Source organism: Pleurodeles waltl, chromosome 1_1 (assembly GCF_031143425.1).
Source record: "Pleurodeles waltl isolate 20211129_DDA chromosome 1_1, aPleWal1.hap1.20221129, whole genome shotgun sequence".
NCBI classification, from domain to species: Eukaryota; Metazoa; Chordata; class Amphibia; order Caudata; family Salamandridae; genus Pleurodeles; species Pleurodeles waltl.
Window position 1 is genome coordinate 841150590 of NC_090436.1, and position 19627 is coordinate 841170216.

Here is a 19627-nt window from a genome sequence, read left to right on the forward strand (position 1 = left end):
ATTGTTTTCATTCCTCAACTTTTGAAGGTGCACATTGTACAAGCATAAACCAATTTGGTGCATACCACAGGACTGCAAATGCTTCAAACTATGTTTTTGCATATGCTATTTAACTTAATCTAGGAATACAGCACCTATAGAAAAAATAAGCTATGGTTATCGGTTAACGCTTTTGGATAACACACTCCTATAATTTAGGTAATTACTCTGGATCTTAAACATGCATTTATCCACACATGTAAGTTAACTCTTACACTTTGAGTAACTTTACGACTTTTGGCTAGACAACATTTACTAGCGTAAAGTTACTCAAAAGTGTACACTCATCCATCGTCCCTCCCTGAATTCAAGAAAAAGAGCCTACTTTAGAAGTGTAAAGATACTAGTTGTAACTTTTCACACATAGGTGGAAATCTCTGTCACTGGTGCAGAGATCCCCCTACACTAAACTATACAGAATAGTTTAAAAGTTTACTAAACTTAAAAGCAGATTAATAAAAAATTATAGAATTAAATATTAATGTTACATATTAATGTAAATGAAATTAAAGTATTAATTTAACCACAGAGCAAATGGAAAAATTATAAGCATTATTTACTTTACTTTTAATTAAATATTTTATTTTTAAAATATTAATTTGAATTCAAATTAATTACCTTAAGACTCAAATTGAAAAATTCCTACCAAAGGTTTATTTATATGTATTTCTTATATAGTAAAACAATATTTAAAGTTTTATATTGAAAAAATAAAAAATTAACTTATTTTTAAAAAATGTAATACATTTCGTTTAAAAAAAGTTGGTTAACATGTTTAATAATAAAACATTTTATTACTGTCTCTTGGGAAAATGTAAATCGAAATCTACAAGACCAACTTATAAAAAATATATATTTTTTTCAATTTTATTTTATACAAAAGAACATTTCGTAGCAACAACTAGTATTTGTGTGATCCATTTTATTTTCTAAATAAAAATTTTAAACACATATACTGACCCACAGTCTATAATTCATCAGTGCCATAAGTCCATCAAATGCTTTTTCTTAATTTACATAGTTGCTTTAAAATGTTGGATCCTTAAAAGATATAAGCCCGTTGGATTACTGGCACTCTTAGTTATGAGAACACAGGAACTCTCTTTGACCAGAACAATCCAAGATTTATTTTTATATTTTATGATAACATGATATTTAATTATATGTGTGTGCATGTTTCGATAAATTACATTTATTGATAGGTTTAAATGATATTTATCGTTCCCTGCTTCCTTTATTTTGTCTTTCTACGGGATGGTATTGTAGTACCAGTGGTTGTTTATGTGTGGTGCTGGACATCCTCCAGTTCTAATATGGAGTACGTTTATAACTGTTATGGGTATTTATTTGGCTGTAGTAACTTTAGAAGCACAGGGATGAGCTTACTCTTTTGTGGGTGGGTGCATGTCCCTTCCTAAACCCCTTCCATTTATTTGTAAATATTCCCTATTTTCCAGCCATTCTGCCCTCTCCCTCTCACATGTACTGTTAAAACATATACCTACATATGCTGAGATCTTTGCAGTCAGGGCAGAGATCTCCACATATTAAAGGTAAGAGAAGCAGAGGCATAGACCTCTGCACACAGATTCGTGAATAGCTTTTATAGTACATTAATAGTGCAAATGTAGTACTACTAAATGTTGCAAAATGCAGTTTGTGAATAGGCCCCTCAGCCTTCTATCCTTTTGGCAATTTAGATGTATGAAAAATGTGTTATTACGGTCTCGAAATTCACAAAACGTCACTTTAACTGAAAGATGTGAAATTCCACAACTTTTACTCGTGTGACATTTTGCAGTTTTCTACCTGGAACCAGGTGAACTAGAAAAATCTTTTTGGAGACTGGTTGGAACACAAAATATCTCACAGGAGTAATTTTATTCTCAAGCCAGTCCACTTGCTCATTTCTCATGTAACTGCTGAATTTGAGCTATACCCTCATGTTGAATTTTCACTTGAGATATCACAAAATTAATTTCCCAAAATGTCATGTAATCTCACATTGTACTTTTGGAATATTAGAGGGAAAAACACAATTTTACATTCCCCTACCAATCATATATTTATCTATTGTATTTATTTATTTATGTAGGAATTTTGCATAGCGCCAAAAAGTGACCTTGCTGCCACTTAATTCTTCCCAACAGACAGTTATTGCACATAATGGATAATAGTGACAGACGTTTTAGGATTGGTTTCCATTAAAACCGTTTGCATTGTTAGTCAAATATATTTTCAGAAGGAGCAATATGTTTGACAGAATTGTGTAGTTATTTAAAAAGAGTGAATTACACAGAATTTTGATGCATAATACAATAGTTTCTGGTGAAAAATATCTAAACAAATCATCAATATTCCAAAGAGAGGATGACTCCTACATGTTCCTTGTATGAGGAGGGTGAGCTCCTCAATCAAGGTGATTAAGGACACTGTCTCCAGTCTGGAGACCATACATAAAAAGCATTGGTGCGGTCACAAATGGTCCAATTCACAGAAAAATGTTTCTCCAAATGTACAAACACCAAGTTGTGTTTGTACACTATTACTGAATCGCAATTTGGGTTTGCAAATGAGTAACGATTCTGTACTTCGAAGAGGCGCACTTTCCAAATGCCATATTGTTATGGTAAGTTTTACTACCAATTTCTAGTCACAAAACATTAATACTTTATCAGCAGTTTAAAATTGGTGGTGACCCATTTGCAAATAGGAAGGGGTCCCCTTATGATGCCTTTTCCTTTAAAAATATAAAAACGTATTTTTTTAGGAGCATGTACTGCCTGCTCTTAGAAAATGAAACTTAAATGCTTACTTTTCTTGTTTTAAATGCATCCTGTTTTCATTTAAAGAAAATGGGCTGCATTTAAAAAAAACAAGTTTTCTTATTTTAAAAGCAATCATAGATATGGTGCCCCACCATCCTCGTGATGGTGGCAATTCCTTATGGGTCACAAATTGCAACCTATTTCATTAATGGTCATGAGGTAGGTTTATTTGCGACCTAGTAGGAATTACTGATTTCCTTATTGTAATTTGGAGATAATCACAATTAGGAAGTTGGTATTCCCATTGTTTGTACATCTGGCCCCTGATCTTTTCAGCTACAAATCATCGATATCATTAGTTTAATGAAAGAACAAGGCAATACCTAGAATATATTAGGCTATTATGCAAAAGTTGAGGATTAGAAAAGTCCTGAAGAAAGGAGGTTACTCTTTGTAACAGCCAGTGAAATGGTTAATCTCGGCCCAGGTACAAAACATAAAAACAGGGTGCCACATTCCAATTTCTTACAGCAAAAGCTCCAGACATACTCAGAGTGTTATAGTGGAGGTTGAAGAGAGATTTTAGAAATTATTTTTTACAGATGTAATTGTGACCTCTTTTGAGAATATTTGTTGTTTCTGTTCTTGAGAATTAGATCAGGTTCCATTCCCAACAACCACTAATATAATGCGCCCCCAGGAACTGTGAGTTAACCAACCAAATGCTGCTGCCTATTGTGCTGAAATAATTTTGATCTTGTGTATTGCAGTGGGTGGTTGATCAAGTACTATGTTAGTTGGAATGGTCTGCTTACTGAAATGTATGGCTACATTACATAGTTTTGTTAGGATACACGCCATAGCAGTTGTATATTTGCAAGGCACTAAAAAGTTTGAATATACTAAGTGATGCTCTGGCAGAAAGTGCAACAGCGATGCCAGATGACAGAACAGGACGGTTGATCTTGTTGAAGACCATAGTGCCAGTTTGCAACATTTTCAGAACACTATCTAGTAAATTAGAAAACGGTCAAATAATATAGGTGCACCTCTTTATAGCAAGTAATCTACAGCAAAAGTGATAGTTATTTCCAGAGGAAGCCAACCTAATTGCACACACACATACATGTACTGACTCACATACACAACTGGAAGCACAGCATCACAAGTACAGGTCCCCTTGCCATGTGAACTCATGGACATAGTTGAAATGTGTGAATGTTGCGTTATTGTGGTGCCAGTATTCATTTTGCAAAGAATACTGGCACCAGAATGACATCTGTGTATGTGTGCGATATGTGCCTTGTACAAATGTGTCCCCACCCATGTCCAACACAACTGTGTCCTCGATATAGCATGTCACAGTAATTTAAAATAATTACTGTGACATGTATAGGACTGCAGTGGCCCCAAGCTCATGCCATATAACATAGACAGGCAATGCAGATTCCCTACCTTTGAGTCCGACGAAGGGGGGTGGGGTTGTGTTTTCTCCGTGTTCCAGTAGCAGCAGTGACGGAAGGTCTTGTCCAGTTGTTTGCAATCTAAAACAGAAGTGGAATCGGGAAAAAAGGTAGGTTATAACCTAATTTCCCTTCCCCAATCTGCCAACTCATGTGTGGAGGTAGCATCACCAACGTTGGCTTGCGGCAAGGCACATCCGAAATCTGCTCGGCAGAAAGGGTGGCTGGAGTCTTCCCATCAGTCGCTTTCATCTTTGGTGCCGTCAACGCAGTTGAGAAGTTCTGGTGGAATTGGCTGGACTCAGGCGGTTATCGGCTATAGGACTGCCAGCATCTAAATTGGGTGGGTGGACCACTTAGTAGGCAGACTGGGTTTTCATTGAGAAACTGACAGCGGGACCAATACTGCCGAGAGCTAAATCAGACCCTTGGATGACTATTTGGAAGTCAAAAACCTCCAGTGGGACAAAGCTGCAAGTTATAGTCGAATAGGTCTCCATGAGGCAGGATACCATCACTCAGAGGTCCCAATGAATGGGATTTGCTGATACAGAGAAGAACATAGTGGGAACCACAAAGTCAGGCTTACTGGCGATACACCTTGGGTGGATTGGCTGGCTTAAAGGTCAGTTCTTTTAGCACTTTTTGGTGAAAATGGCCTAACGTTTAGCATTAGGCAGGAGCAGCACCGTTAACGTCACTTCCAAGGGTCCAGGACCTGGAGGGCACCACTTGGGAGGTTAGAACTCACTCCAACAGAGGCCAGTTGCAGGGTTCAAGGTCTCTTGAACTTGTGTTGTCACTGTAGCTCACATAGGAGGCCAGCCAACTAGCCTTTGGGGTCACTCTAGTAGTCCTGGGTTCAAGGAGATGGTCTGCTCTCCTTCAAGCAGCAAGGCAAGCCTCAAGCAGCAGGGCAGTCCTCTGAAGAACAAGGCAGCAGGCCTCAAGTAGAGACAGCCCTTTGGAGTACAAGGCAGTCCTTTTGAAGTCTTCCACAGGTCCACGAGTGTACTGAAGAGGTAGTTCAAGAGGTCCAATATTGATACCTGGTGCCAACCTATTAAATGGGAATGACATCCTCACTACCCCGACATCTGATTCTAGAAAGTTCTTCCCTTTCCCTGCCTAGGCTCCAAAGGTATGGATTGACAAAAGACTGTTATTTGGCTTCTTTGTGTGTGTGTGGTGGAGGCAGACCTTTGAATTTAACTAAGGAAGGGATTGGGAACACCTTCGCCTCCCGCTCCATCCTGACAGGATGGCCCATTCTGCCATCACTAGTCCTACTTTGTCTCACTGATTGTCTGACTTTCAGGGATGAAACACAAAGGCCAACTGCCAACTTATTCACAGTCATGTGGCTAAGGATACAGGCAGCAGGCACCAAATGGCTGAGGCAGGAAAATATCAACTTTCTAAAAGTGGCATTTTCATAATTGTGACTTAAAATCCGACTTTACCATTAAAGAAGATTTTAATTTACAATTGAGATGAGCCCAAACTTGACATCCCTATCCGTTCCCAATCAAAAGTTAGCACTTATTAAATGTAATACGGTTAGCAATATTATCCAATGGGACACAAGTTTGAGTCCCAGCATTGATACCTCAAGCCTTCCATCATTTCCAAAGATTGTAAAATTAACATCATTATATTGGATAAAAGTATGCTGTATGAAATACTTTATAAAAAGGCAAGTTTCTATTATTATAAAACACAGACAAAAACATTGAATGACTAGCTACCTGTTTCCAAAGCAAAGACAACCTATCATGTGTAAGCCCACTTAAGTTCACATACATACTATAGTGGATACTAACTTTGAACAAACATAGTGGGGGAAATACACTTCGTCTCTTTGCAACGACTGTTAGATATATATACATATATATATATATATATATATATATATATATATATATATATATATATATATATATATATATATATAAATATATATATATATATATACACACATATATACACACATATATATATATATATATATATATATATATATATATATATTTGCCTATGTTTTCCTAATCCTAACCTTATTATTCACTGTTTTGCCATTGACAAACAGGGGCAGTGCATGTTCAACTGAACAGTGCAGTAAACAATTTTTGACAAACCAATAATAATTTCAAATGTGATTGTCTTTATGTTTTCAAATAGGCTTTGTATGATGCTGGGGAAAGGAAAAAAGGAACAGATATCAATGCTTTCATCAACATCTTAACTTCGAGAAGCTACCCACATCTTCGTAAGGGTATGTATCATTTATACATTTCTTACATAAGCTAAGGTCAGTAAACACAAGTTTGAATGTGTTCACAACCTCAAGAGATTATTTAGTGAGTTCTTCTACATTGATAAGGTTAGCCTCTTGGGTGTTAAAGTATCAGCATAACTGTGACTGTTATATGTGAAATAAACTTATCAAGCACAAATATGCATTTTTAGGCTATAAACTAAGGGGTCTAATCACAAAATGAAACTAACATGTAAGTAAATCTACACATACAACTTGACTTTTACACTTTTGAGTAACTTTACTATTTTGGGCTTGTTAGAAATGGGATCTTTGGTTGGCAGTCAGGGTACTCCCTGTCCAATCAAGGAACCTCATTCTAGTCAAGGTAAAAGAGAATCACCCTATCCTAACCTCCGCTCACCTCCTTGGTAGTTTGGCACGAGCAGGCAGGCTTAACTTCAGAGTGCTAGGTGTAAAGTATTTGTACCAACACACACAGTAACTTAATGAAAGCACTACAAAATGACACTACACTGTTAGAAAATATTTATCTAAGCAAAACAAGACAAAAATACACAATACTCAAGTCAAGTTATCAAGTAAAAAGCAAAAAGAGTCTTCATGTAATTTTAAACACACACTAACGCTGTTAGCGTCAAAATGTACCTTGGGCGCATCCAAAATAACCCCGCACGGGCGAGTGCGCATCAAAAAGGGCTTGCGATGTGTCAATTTCACTCACGAGCAAGACCTTGCGTCATTTTTCGTTTAATTGGGTCAGTGTGCGTTATTTCTTTTCTCCGTAGGAGAGTGATTCGTCGATGTGGTCAACACTCTCTCGTCCGGGCAGGCCTTGCGCTGTTTTTACATACCTACCAGTGTTTGCATCAGAAATTCAACCGCACGATGATCTGAAAACCGTCGACCTTCCGGTCGAGCGTCGATTTTCAGCCACGAAGCCGGTGTTGTGTTGTTTTTATAGTCGCAGATCGGAGTTGCGTCTATCTTTTCCCTACATTGCGGTTGGTGTGTGGATTTCTCACTCTTAGGCTGCCAGCTTCTCCTTTCAGGGTCCCAGGAACTGGATGAGCACCACTTGGCAGAGTAGGAGTCTCTCCAGAGACTCTAGGTGCTGGCAGAGAGAAGTCTTTGCTGTCCTTGAGACTTCAAACAACAGGAGGCAAGCTCTAAATCAAGCCCTTGGAGAGTTCTTCACAAGATGGAAGACACACAAAGTTCTCCAGGCAGAGGTTCCTCTTGGTTTCCAGAAGTGTTCTAAAGACTGTGGTTTTGGGTGCCCTTCTTATACCCATTTTGCTCTTTGAAGTAGGCTTACTTCAGAGGAAAGTCTCTTTTGGTTGTGAAATCCAGCCTTGCCCAGGCCAGGGCCCAGACACACACTAGGGGGTTGGAGACTGCACTGTGTGAGGGAAGGCACAACCGTTTCACAAGGTGTGAGTGACCACTCCTCCCCTCCCTCCTAGCACAGATGGCTCATTAGGAAATGTAGACTACACCCCAGCTCCCTTTGTGTCACTGTCTAGTGTGAGGTGCAACCAGCCCAACTGTCAAACTGACCCAGCCAGGGGATCCACAAACAGGCAGAGTCACAGAAATGGTTTAAGCAAATAAATGCTCACTTTCTAAAAGTGGCACTTACACACAATCTTAAAATCAACTTTACTAAAAGATGTATTTTGAAATTGTGAGCTCAGAGACCCCAAACTCCACATGTCTCTCCGCTCCCAAAGGGAATTTACACTTAATCATATTTAAAGGTAGCCCCCATGTTAACCTATGAGAGGGACAGGCCTTGCAACAGGGAAAAACGAATTTTGCAGTATTTCACTGTCCGGACATATAAAACACATTACTATGGGCCTGATTACAATTATGACGGATATCCCGCCTGCTGTATTATGAGTTCCATAGGATATAATGGACTCATAATACAGCTGGCGGGATATCTGTCACATTTGGGATGGATTAACCCCCTCTGCCAAAGTTGTAATCAGGCCCTATATGTCCTACCTTAACCATACACTGCACCCTACCCTTGGGGCTACCTAAGGCCTACCTTAGGGGTGCCTTACATGTAAGAAAAGGGAAGGTTTAGGCCTGGCAAGTGGGTAAACTTGCCAAGTTGAATTTACAGTTAAAACTGCACAGACAGACACTGCAGTGGCAGGTCTGAGCCATGATTACAGAGCTACTTATGTGGGTGGCACAACCAGTGCTGCAGGCCCCTAGTAGCATTTGATTTATAGGCCCTGGGCACCTCTAGTGCACTGTACTAGGGACTTATTAGTATATCAAATATGCCAATCATGGATAAGCCAATTACATACACATTTTGTATAGGAGCATTTGCACTTTAGCACTGGTTAGCAGTGTTAAAGTGCCCAAAAACAGCAAAAACAGAGTCCAGCACACATCAACAACCTGGGAAACAGAGGCAAAAGGTTAAGGGAGACCATGCCAAGGATGAAAAGTCTAACAGGGCTATTCACTATTTAGTGCAGAACTACATGCCACCATCCCTGTGAATCAGGAGGTGGAGCAAAATTTAAGAGAATAAAGTTACTACAGTCAGTAGAGAAGCAGTTGTAAGTCTAATCCAGTACGTGCCCATCCACTGACAATGCAATACCCTTCCACGGAAACTAATGAAGGTAGGGACTTAAAATAAAACCCCATAGGAAATAAAGCTAGATTACATTACATCATTTAAAATAGTTATAAATGAGTGTTATAAATTGGATTTAATGTTAAAAAGTGTTAAAAAATAAAACTTGTTTAAACAATGTATTTTAACATATTTTAATAATTTTTTTTAATGTACAAATTAATGTAAATTAACTTCACTAAATATAAATAAAGTACTGTAATTAATTCATCACCATCATCATCATCATCATTAGCTTTATTTCGGTAAGAGTAAATACCACAAAAGCACATCACAATTAACAGTTTCGTGGTTTAGCAAAACGACAAGCTACATAAAAGAAATTTTCGATCATAAAAGATTAAAAAAGGTGTTGGACATAAGCATTTTCCTACTGGAAATTCATACCTTATTATGAAATTGTATAAAAATACATAATAGGTATTAAAAATCAAATACAGACCTAACCAAACATTTCAGATAAAATAAGACGTTTCTATTTAAAAATATAAAAGTATCTAAGCATAAAAAAAAAGAAAAAGATACATCTGAGCAATGTAAAATGATAAATACATACAAAAATAGGTTCATCAATGACTGTTCCCCACATCCATTGTTAGCTTTCCCTCTATTTTTTTGAGTATATTCAGTCTATTGTGCCAGATTGAATCTAGATATTTTGCCAGGCAGCAAGCCACTAAAACAGATAAGTCAGATTTAAAAATTTCCAAAGCCAGTGAACAGTTTTTAAAACCCATTTTCCTACATAAAGGAATAATCCAACGGATTCTTTGTTTGTGGTATGCGGGGCATTGAAAAAGGATGTGGGTTATAGATTCTTCTCTGACACAGCCCATCGGACACATCTTAGAAGTGCAGCTAGTGTTAGACCATTTGCATGTAAGGGCACGCAGAGGAAGAGAGCCTATCCTAAATCTAATATATAATGCACGTGCATGTGGTGAAGAAACTATGTCCATATTCTGCACAGATTCATAGTGGCATTTGAGTTGTAAGAAGTTGCCCGTCATGGAAGATGGCGAAACAGCAGACAATTGTAAAAGTTGGACATAGAGCCAAAATGCGTCCTTTAATATCTGTGTTGCATTTTTTGGGATAGAAATAAGACCCCAAACCAAGTAGTGAGAAGGTCCGTTCTATGTATACACACCACTTGATTTTTGGACTGGTGTTGTTGGCCATCAAATTGGCAAGCCCACATCTATAGGGGGCAAGGGAGTCTAATGACCTTAAACGAATCCAATATAACAAGGGCCTAAAAGCGACGATCTGGCTGATGGGGGGCAGATTTAAATCCATTCGGATTGGGAGCATTGGGGTGCTGGAAGGGACTCTTAGCAACGACATTAAAAAGGAGTTTTCCACCTTTGTCAGATCATCTAAACTACAGTGGCCCCACAGTTCGGCTCCATAAATGGCCCCCCCTCTTGCTTGTAATTTGTAGATTTCGACAGCGGGCGTCATGGCAAAGCTAGGGGATCTAGCTGCGAATCTTACAATGCCACTCGCCTGTTGTTTCAATCGCAGGGTAGCCTTCTGGATATGACAGTGCCACTTATGCGAGTCTTCTAATTTCAAGCCTAGGTAGTCAAAGTTGCTGACTCTTTCCACTGTGGCACCCTCTAGATAGATAGGTCGTCGCATCCTGCCTTTTTTATCCCCAAACACCATACACTTGGTTTTTAATCGATTAATTTCAAGGCCATGGTCATTACAGAAATCCATGAACCTCGAGAGCAGAGTTGAAAGACCTGTGGCTGTTTGGGATATCAGCAGGGTGTCATCGGCAAATAAAAGGCAGGGAATCTTAATTATATACATCACTTTTAATAATTGATACATAATCAAACGTATGTTTATTTATGTTGTTTGAATATTTTTCTAATTTCAGATAATAATTTTAATGTAATTTAATCTATTCAAAATAATTACATTTTAAACCTAAATTAAGCTAATAATGCAGTAAAAAAAAAAATGTGCCACATTTAAAAAAAAAATACGAATTAATAAAATAACGCATTTTAATAAAAAGTATTTTTAGACTTTTTTTTCAAGTTCATTAAACTTTTTTCCTTATACTGTGACACAGGGAAGTTTCCTCCATTTACTTCGGTTATGGGTCCATTAGGCCTGTACTAACTTCAAAAGTGCTGGGTGTTAATAGGGATGGGCTTAATCTTTTGTGGGTTGATGCACTTCCCTCTTCCTAAACTGCTCCATAACCCCTCCCTTAAGCCCCTTTGCTACTCTTTTAACCCTTCCACTTTAGTAGTATTATCAGTTTTCTACCACCCCTCCCTGCCCCTCCCACACATGCTACTAAAACATATTCTTATATGTTCCGAGACTCCACAGTCAGGACAGAGATCTCCATGTAGACAAATATAGGCGAGGCAAAGGCAGAATTTGTACAAATAGGTTTATGAATACCATTTTGTATTATGTTAGTAGTACTATTGGTGTGCTACTGAATGCACTACAAAATACAATTTGTGACTAGACTCCTCTGTAATCTACTGGTTTTACAGTATTTTTATGTTGGAAGATGTGGAACTCTACAGGCAATACTATAATATTTAAAATAGGTTTAGACCAAGAAAGTATGAAACAGAAGAGGAATGTACCCCTAAACTATCAATAACACAGATATATCTGTATGTATATAGAATAACTTTGCTTACAATGAATAATGAAGTTTCAAAGGTTGCTTTTTATCAAATGGTTAACATCTAAATTATGTACTCCTTGTTTTGCTTGCTATTATAGTCCTGTGAGTAAAACATTCAGTGTAGTGATAAAAATTACGAGTTGAGAAATTACTAGTCTTATGTTTACAATTCATATTAGGAAATACTGTTTGTAAATCATTTTAGATCTACCCACTTATGACTTGTTTAGCAAATCCCTGAAGCAATCTAAAACATAAACCTTGATTTGATTTCAGTACCAAAAATAGCAGCACTTCCTGGTCGATTTGAAAAAGAGATTGATAAAGGACTGCAAGTTTGTCAAATTAAATAACTTTTTGTCTAAGAGCTCATTTTGGCACCTCTCCTGTTTAATAGCTAACATGGTGTTAGAGATGAAAACTGGTCCATTGTTGGTGACTTGTTAGTTTTCCAAAGAATGCATTTTAGATCAATCCAGTGATGTTAAAGGTGTGAGACGTATGCATGTGTGGTAAAGCTTTTCATTTGAGTCAGAAAAAATATATGTATCTACTTTCATCATATTTTGTATGTATAGAGATCTTTCAACAAACATAAAAAAACACTTTCTGAAAGAAATGGGATCACCAATCTGCAATACTACAGGAGTTTGTTTACTATAACTTAAATAGCATGACACTGTCGCTCAATTCTAGCTGTTTCTGAACATAAACTAGGGTATCTCACCACCACCGTCAGTGGTGGTGGGAGCATAGGATGGTGATGGATGCAATACATATTTGACATATTGGGTAAGGTAGAAATGACCACGAAAGGTAAGGAATCCAGTGGCTTTAAATGATTTGTTTTGAAGTCTTAATATTCAGGCCAAGGTGAGGACTGGTGCCCATTTAAACATTTTCTTCCCCATATTTGGAAGAATATTTGCGTTATTTTGAAAAACAAACAATCATGAGTGCCAGAAAGGGATGTTCTTGTCATTTTTGTCTTGTAATTGAGAAGCAAAAACAAATAGTCAAAAACAAGAAAGTGCATTATTGTTGATTTTGCATACTACCTGTGCTTAGAACCTCCCACCTAAAGCAGACTATCCACATTAGACATATTGCAGGTCCTCACCAGTCTGTCCCTTCATACCCACTTTTCATAACACTAATATTATTTGCTGAATTATTCTGCCACACTTAACACTGACTTGTTGGGACTGTCCTCAATAAAATGCTAATCTTGGCTTATTGGCAAATTAACCCGTTACGTCTGTTGTTGAAAAACATGCAGGTGTTAAGCATTCCATGTTCAGACTGTACCACAATGCTAGAGGTAGTAGCAATGGTATTACTCAATAACTTGAGGCTAAATATGAATCATTGCATTTACACCTCTGGTTATTATGGGCAAGGCAAGATTTTACAGAATGGTGGCCCAAGTTTATCAGCCTTTCACAAGTGAGTGGCAGGTGAAGAAGTGAATGAAGGGATGCATCATTATCAGGGATCTCATTGCTGCAAAGGGGACACTCTCAGCCTAGTACCAGTTCTCAGAGCATATATATTGTCTTTATGACATGCCATAAAAGAATGCCAGCCTAATATGTAGGATATGATTTCATACATGCTAGATATCAAGGGCAAAAAGACAGTTGCTTCAGGATGTTGAATCCAATGTTCTATTCCTGCTCTGAATCTGAGGATGTTGACTCTCCCTTCACTGTGTGACTATGTTGTGGCCACTATTGCAGATAATGGGTCCTAATACACATTTATATAGAGATTAGCAGGGATATTTTAGCATTCACCATGGATGAGAAATGAAGGAGCGGCAGAGCTTGAAGTGCAGTCGTAGCCAAAAGCAGAATCCATGTGAGAGGGGCTATTGGGAGATATCTGTAGGACACTTTAAGGTGTAGTTTAATTTGTAGATTGCAACACGTTCAAGGGAAAGCTGTATTGTTGAGAAAAGAGAATGAAGGGGACTCACTGAAGGATTTTATGAAGAGATGGGATTTACTTACAGATGGATAATGTTGGAGGGGTGTGGAAAGTTGGTAAGATGTTATGACTTTCACCAAGTGAATTGTTTTGTCGGCACACACTTTAAATATACTTTAAATACAGTATATTGAAAAATTATTATATGTGAACATGCTGACACTTGGTGCTAGTGACTCTGGCTGTTAGTATGAATGTTCACATAATTAAAGGTAACCACTAGCCACCATCTTTTTTATGAAGCATACTAAATGTGAGACTAATTTAGAAAACATCTCACCCATTTTTAGTACTCAATCACATATATACAGACCCCTGAAATGGAAACCTAGGGTTCTGGCTTTCTTTGTAGGTAAATCACTATTAATGTTACCACTTCGATTTTGTTGCACCTCTCCTGCAGGTACTTTGCAGTCTTCAAGAGAGACTCATCAACGATTGACTATATTATCTCACAATTTAAGAAAGTACATTTTTTACACTTTTTCACGTATCACCTGACTGTTGAATTATGTAGGAGTTTTATAAAAGGTCACCATGGTCTTCCAGTAATGTCAGAGTGCTTTCATGAAAAATCCTACTTAAAACCCGTGTTGCATTCTCAGGGGCGTAGCTTGGACACTAAAGGACTCATTACGAGTTGGGCAGTTGAATAGCCAGAACTCCAATATGGCAGTGTTGAGGAGGCCGTCAAGACGGCAGCCTCACCCTCGTTGTATTACGATTTTTCCACCAGGCTGACCGGCAGAAACGTCACATTACAATGTTTCTGCTGGTCAGCCAGGTGGAAACAGTGCAGCGGCATTGGCCTTGGAGCAGAGGCCAATGCCACTCCATACAGCACCCTTGGAATGTGCACTGTGTGCCGTAGCAGACAGTGCGCATTCCGAAGGTGCTAGCAGGGGGGGCCCTGCACTGCTCATGGCATGGTTGTGGGCAGTGCAGGGCCAACTCCCAGTGGCTCGCAACACTGTCTTTCTGCCAGCCTTTTCATGGCAGGGACCGTGCCATGAAAAGGCTGGCCGAAAGCAAAGTCGTGATCAGCACAGTGGTGTCTAACTCGGCACTGCATAGCTGACCACAACTTTGACCACCGCCAACCCATCTGAATCCCTGATCCCAGCGGAGACGGCAGTCTCCTGTCAGTCCGACCGCCAGGATCATAATCCGGCCTTTGGACCACCAGTATTGCTGTGGTCTGACCATCACTGCGAAATTGGCAGTCCGTAGACAGTCAAACCCGTAATTAGACGCCAAGACTTGGGAGGGGGGGTGAACTTCAGACTGCCTAAGAATCACTCTGCTATGTAATGTTAAAATATGTTATAGACAGACAGGGTGCACGAAAGGAGCTTAAAGGGCAGCGGAAAGTTAGAAGACTATGGATTGGAGGGGGTACTAGGTGAGAGAAAATACAATATTGGTAAAATAACCAATATTTTTGAAGACTTTCAAAATGGAGAGGGGGAGAGCGTGTGTGTTTTTTTGTTGGTGTGTATGAGAAAATACCTTGTGAAATCTGACAGACAACTCACCATATCCAGCTGAATGCATCTGTACCCAACAATTTATGAGCAAATACATGTATTAGGGGGTTGTAACACCCCAACCCTTCCCCAGTGGTACGACCCTGTGCATCCACTAGTGAATGCCTTTTTGTGACATTGTAACATTCTCTACAAGGGAAAAACAAAATGTTTTAAAAGTGTGACCTTGAATCGGGTGCTTACCCCTAGAATGGGATAAAACAACCTTATATAATTTCAGGGAAGAGCTCAGAACCATCAGATACCAGGACCTTCCTGTACTCTTGTCCATCTTCATTTATCAGCAGATTTTAATCAGTACCTAAATTGTGCTGGTGGTTCCTGGTGGGCAGCACCAGCACTTATTTCAGGGAAGCTCAACACTATGGCCGTAATTACAACATTGTTGGTAGAAGCAGCTTACCGCCGTGCAGAAGACCACCAACACACCGCCGCGGCCGTGGAATACCGCCACAGCTATTACGCCCCACAGTTCGGAATCCGCCAAAATCTAGACACCCACACAAGTCTGCCACACCAAAGGTCAGTGATAAACTGGCGAAAACAAAACCTCCACCGTCACGCCAACAGAAATACGGCCACACTATAACGACACACAAATCCACGCAGTGGTCTTTCAACTGCGGTATTCTATTGGCGGTACACGCCGCCGCGCTCAAAATACACACACTCTTACAAAACACAACCACATTGGACAATTTGAAATACACACACCTGATACACATACACACACCACTCCCACACACCTATCACAATATAAAACACACATCCACATCACCCACAAACTCCTACGACCAAAAATTCCGAAAGAAGGCCAGAGAGAGACAGCACCAGCAAGAACAACAGCATCCACAGGCACACAACACCATCACCCACAGAATATCCACGCACCTTACACAACACACCACTACATATCAGCACACTTATCACCACACACTCCACCCCACACATCACCTACACCACCCCATGGCACGGAAAAGACACCCCAGGTTCTCGGAGGAGGAGCTCATGGTCATGGTGGAGGAAATCGTCCGGGTAGAGCCACAGCTATTCAGATCACAGGTGCAGCACACCTCCATTGCAAGGAAGATGGAGCTATGGCGAAGAATAGTGGACAGGGTAAATGCAGTGGGACAGCACCCAAGAAATCGGGAGGACATCAGGAAGAGGTGGAACGACCTACGGGGGAAGGTGCGTTCCGTGGTTTCAAGACACCACCTGGCGGTTCAGCGGACTGACAGCGGGCCCCACCTCCTCCCCCACAACTAGCAACATGGGAGGAGCAGGTCTTGGCGATTCTGCATCCTGAGGGCCTCGCAGGAGTAGCTGGAGGAATGGACTCTGGTAAGACAAATCTTAACTATTACATCCCCCACCCTACCTGCATGCTATCACATACCCCCACCTTCGCCCTCACCCCCATCACTCCAACTCCTCACATATGTCCCAACATCACAAACCACCCATCCCAACACGAAGCCCTGCATGCAACAACAAAGCATGGACACCCATCACCAAAGCATGCCCACTGCACAAACCCATACACCCCCCTAAACCATCATCACACGAGGTCCCACACAGGAATGCAAGCACTGGGGTACACGGTCACCCACCCATTGCACACCATGACACACACAGATGTAATAAACATCCTTTTATACCCCTGCAGGACCCCTACCCAACGTCAACGGACAGGAGGGTCCACACATGTCCACACCACCAACAGAAGAGGCCCACAGTGATGACAGCAGCTCTGTCTAACTGGATCTAGATGACCAGCCCGGCCCATCGGGGACCTCGGGACAGTCGGTTCCCCTCACACAGTCACAGGCCACCACAGAGCTTCCCCCCTGTGGAAACACCAGCACAGCACCCACCCAGCGGGCCCATACCTCCGTCCCCAGGACACGTTAATCAGCTGTGTGTCCACCACTACAGGGAACCCAGGCTAACCCACCACCCCAAAAACAACAGGGACCTGGGGGCAGTGGTAGTGGGCAGACGGTCCAGGGGACAGAGGCCCTGGAACACAGGGGAACTGGGAGGGCTGCTGTGCGACAGGGGGCGGACAGGCCAAAGGAACCCACTCTCCACGAGGCCCTCTCCTCCATCATGGGAGCCTACCACCACTCCCAGGAGACGATGGCAACGGTACTGGCCAAGTTTCAGGAGACCCAGCGCCTGCAGGAGGAACAGTATTTGGGCTTCAGGGAGGAACTCAGAACCATGGGCTCCACCCTGGGCACCATCGTAGGGGTGCTGAAGGAACTTGTGAACACCAGGAGGGACACTGTGGCACTACAAGGGGCCTCTGACACTAGCATGGACGATGAACTGCCCACTACCTCCGCCGGCGCTAGTGGACAGGACGCCCGCCACAGGACCACCACACAAGCACCCCACCCCCTGCAGAGGGAGAACCACCCCCCCAATGGTCCCTGAGATCCAGGACAAAGACAGAGCACGATGCCAAGACCCCCGCCAAGAAATGAGACCACCCTGAATGTCATCCTACTGTACTACTTTGTCACCCTTTCCATACTTAAACTGCCCCAGCTCCACTTCCTATGCCCATATGGGCAATGCACCTGTGAGACTAATAGACTGGACTCTGCCATGGACATTCCTCGGCCATCACCCCTCACCATTTTACTACCCCCTCCAATATTGAGCACTTAAATAAACACCCTTGAAGCACAAAACAATCTGGAGTCAGTCTGTGATGTCGAAATAGTGTATTAGCAATGACAGTGACAAAATGCTCTTTCAATTGTAATGTCAACATACCTATGTCACACAGCTCTAGTCCATGAAGAATCTAAGCAGATGTCACACAGTGGGACCCACATCTGTGAAATCGTAGGGGAAATTGACAACTCAGTGACCATACACTGGGTGAAAAGGACAGAGAGTAGAGAGGTAGTAGTGTTAAAGTACATGTAGTAGGCAGGTTTGTATTCTTACCTGTGTCTCACTGGAAGTATTGCTGGATCACTGAGTCCCTGTTGTTCATGTCTTCTTCCTCTGCTTCCTCGTCTTCACTGTCCACAGGCTCCACAGCTGCCACAACACCACCATCTGGACCATCCTCCTGCAGAAAGGCACCTGTCGTCGCAAAGCCAAGTTGTGAAGCATACAGCAGGCCACGATGATCTGGCACATCTTCTTTGGTGAGTAGAACAGGGATCCACCTGTCATATGTAGGCACCGGAACCTGGCCTTCAGGAGGCCTAAGGTCCACTCGATCACCCTCCTAGTTCGCCCATGGGCCTCATTGTAGCGTTCCTCTGCCCTTGTCCTGGGATTCCTCACTGGGGTCAGTAGCCATGACAGATTGGGGTAACCAGAGTCACCTGCAAATATCGATGGACAACTGTTAGACACACACTAACCTGTAGGGATATCCCCAGACCCAGACAACCATTCCCACTGTCTTGCTTCCAGGTGCTCACCTAATAGCCACACACAGTGCCCCTGGAGTTGACCCATCACATAAGGGATGCTGCTATTCCGCAGGATGTAGGCGTCATGCACTGAGCCAGGGACATTGGCATTCACATGGGAGATGTACTGGTCTGCCAAACATACCATCTGTACATTCATTGAATGATAACTCTTCAGGTTTCTGTACACCTGTTCACTCCTGTGGGGGGGGGTCCAAAGCCACATGGGTCCCATCAATGGCACCTATGATGTTGGGTATGTGTCCCAGGGCATAGAAATCACCTTTCACTGTAGGCAAATCCTCCACCTGAGGGAAAACGATGTAGCTCTGCATGTGTTTCAGCAGGGCAGACAACACTATGGACAATACGTTGAAAAACATAGGCTGGGACATCCCTGATGCTATGGCCACTGTTGTTTGAAAAGACCTACTTGCAAGGAAATGGAGCACTGACAGCACCTGCACTTGAGGGGGGATTCCTGTGGGATGGCGGATTGCTGACATCAGGTCTGGCTCCAGCTGGGTACACAGTTCCAGGATTGTAGCACGGTCAACCCTGTATGTGATAATCACATGTCGCTCCTCCATTGTTGACAGGTCCACCAACGGTCGGTACACCGAAGGATGCCGCCATCTCCTCACATGTCCCAGTGGACGGTGCCTATGAAGGACAACAGCGAGCACAGAGTCAAACAACTCAGAGGTACGTACCCACAGTTTACACAGAACACCATTCATACACCAAAGGTGGCCTGTATGTGT

At 41.4% G+C, this 19627-nt stretch overlaps 1 protein-coding gene across 1 annotated transcript in view; it reads left to right on the plus strand.

Annotated features, from left to right (window-relative positions):
- Nucleotides 1–19627, plus strand: part of LOC138287986 (annexin A1-like) — a 150339-nt gene that overhangs the window by 73663 nt on the left and 57049 nt on the right. Inside the window, exon 9 of the mRNA XM_069229060.1 lies at nt 6452–6545. Coding sequence (XP_069085161.1) covers nt 6452–6545 — 94 coding nt within the window. The remainder of the gene's footprint in view (nt 1–6451; nt 6546–19627) is intronic.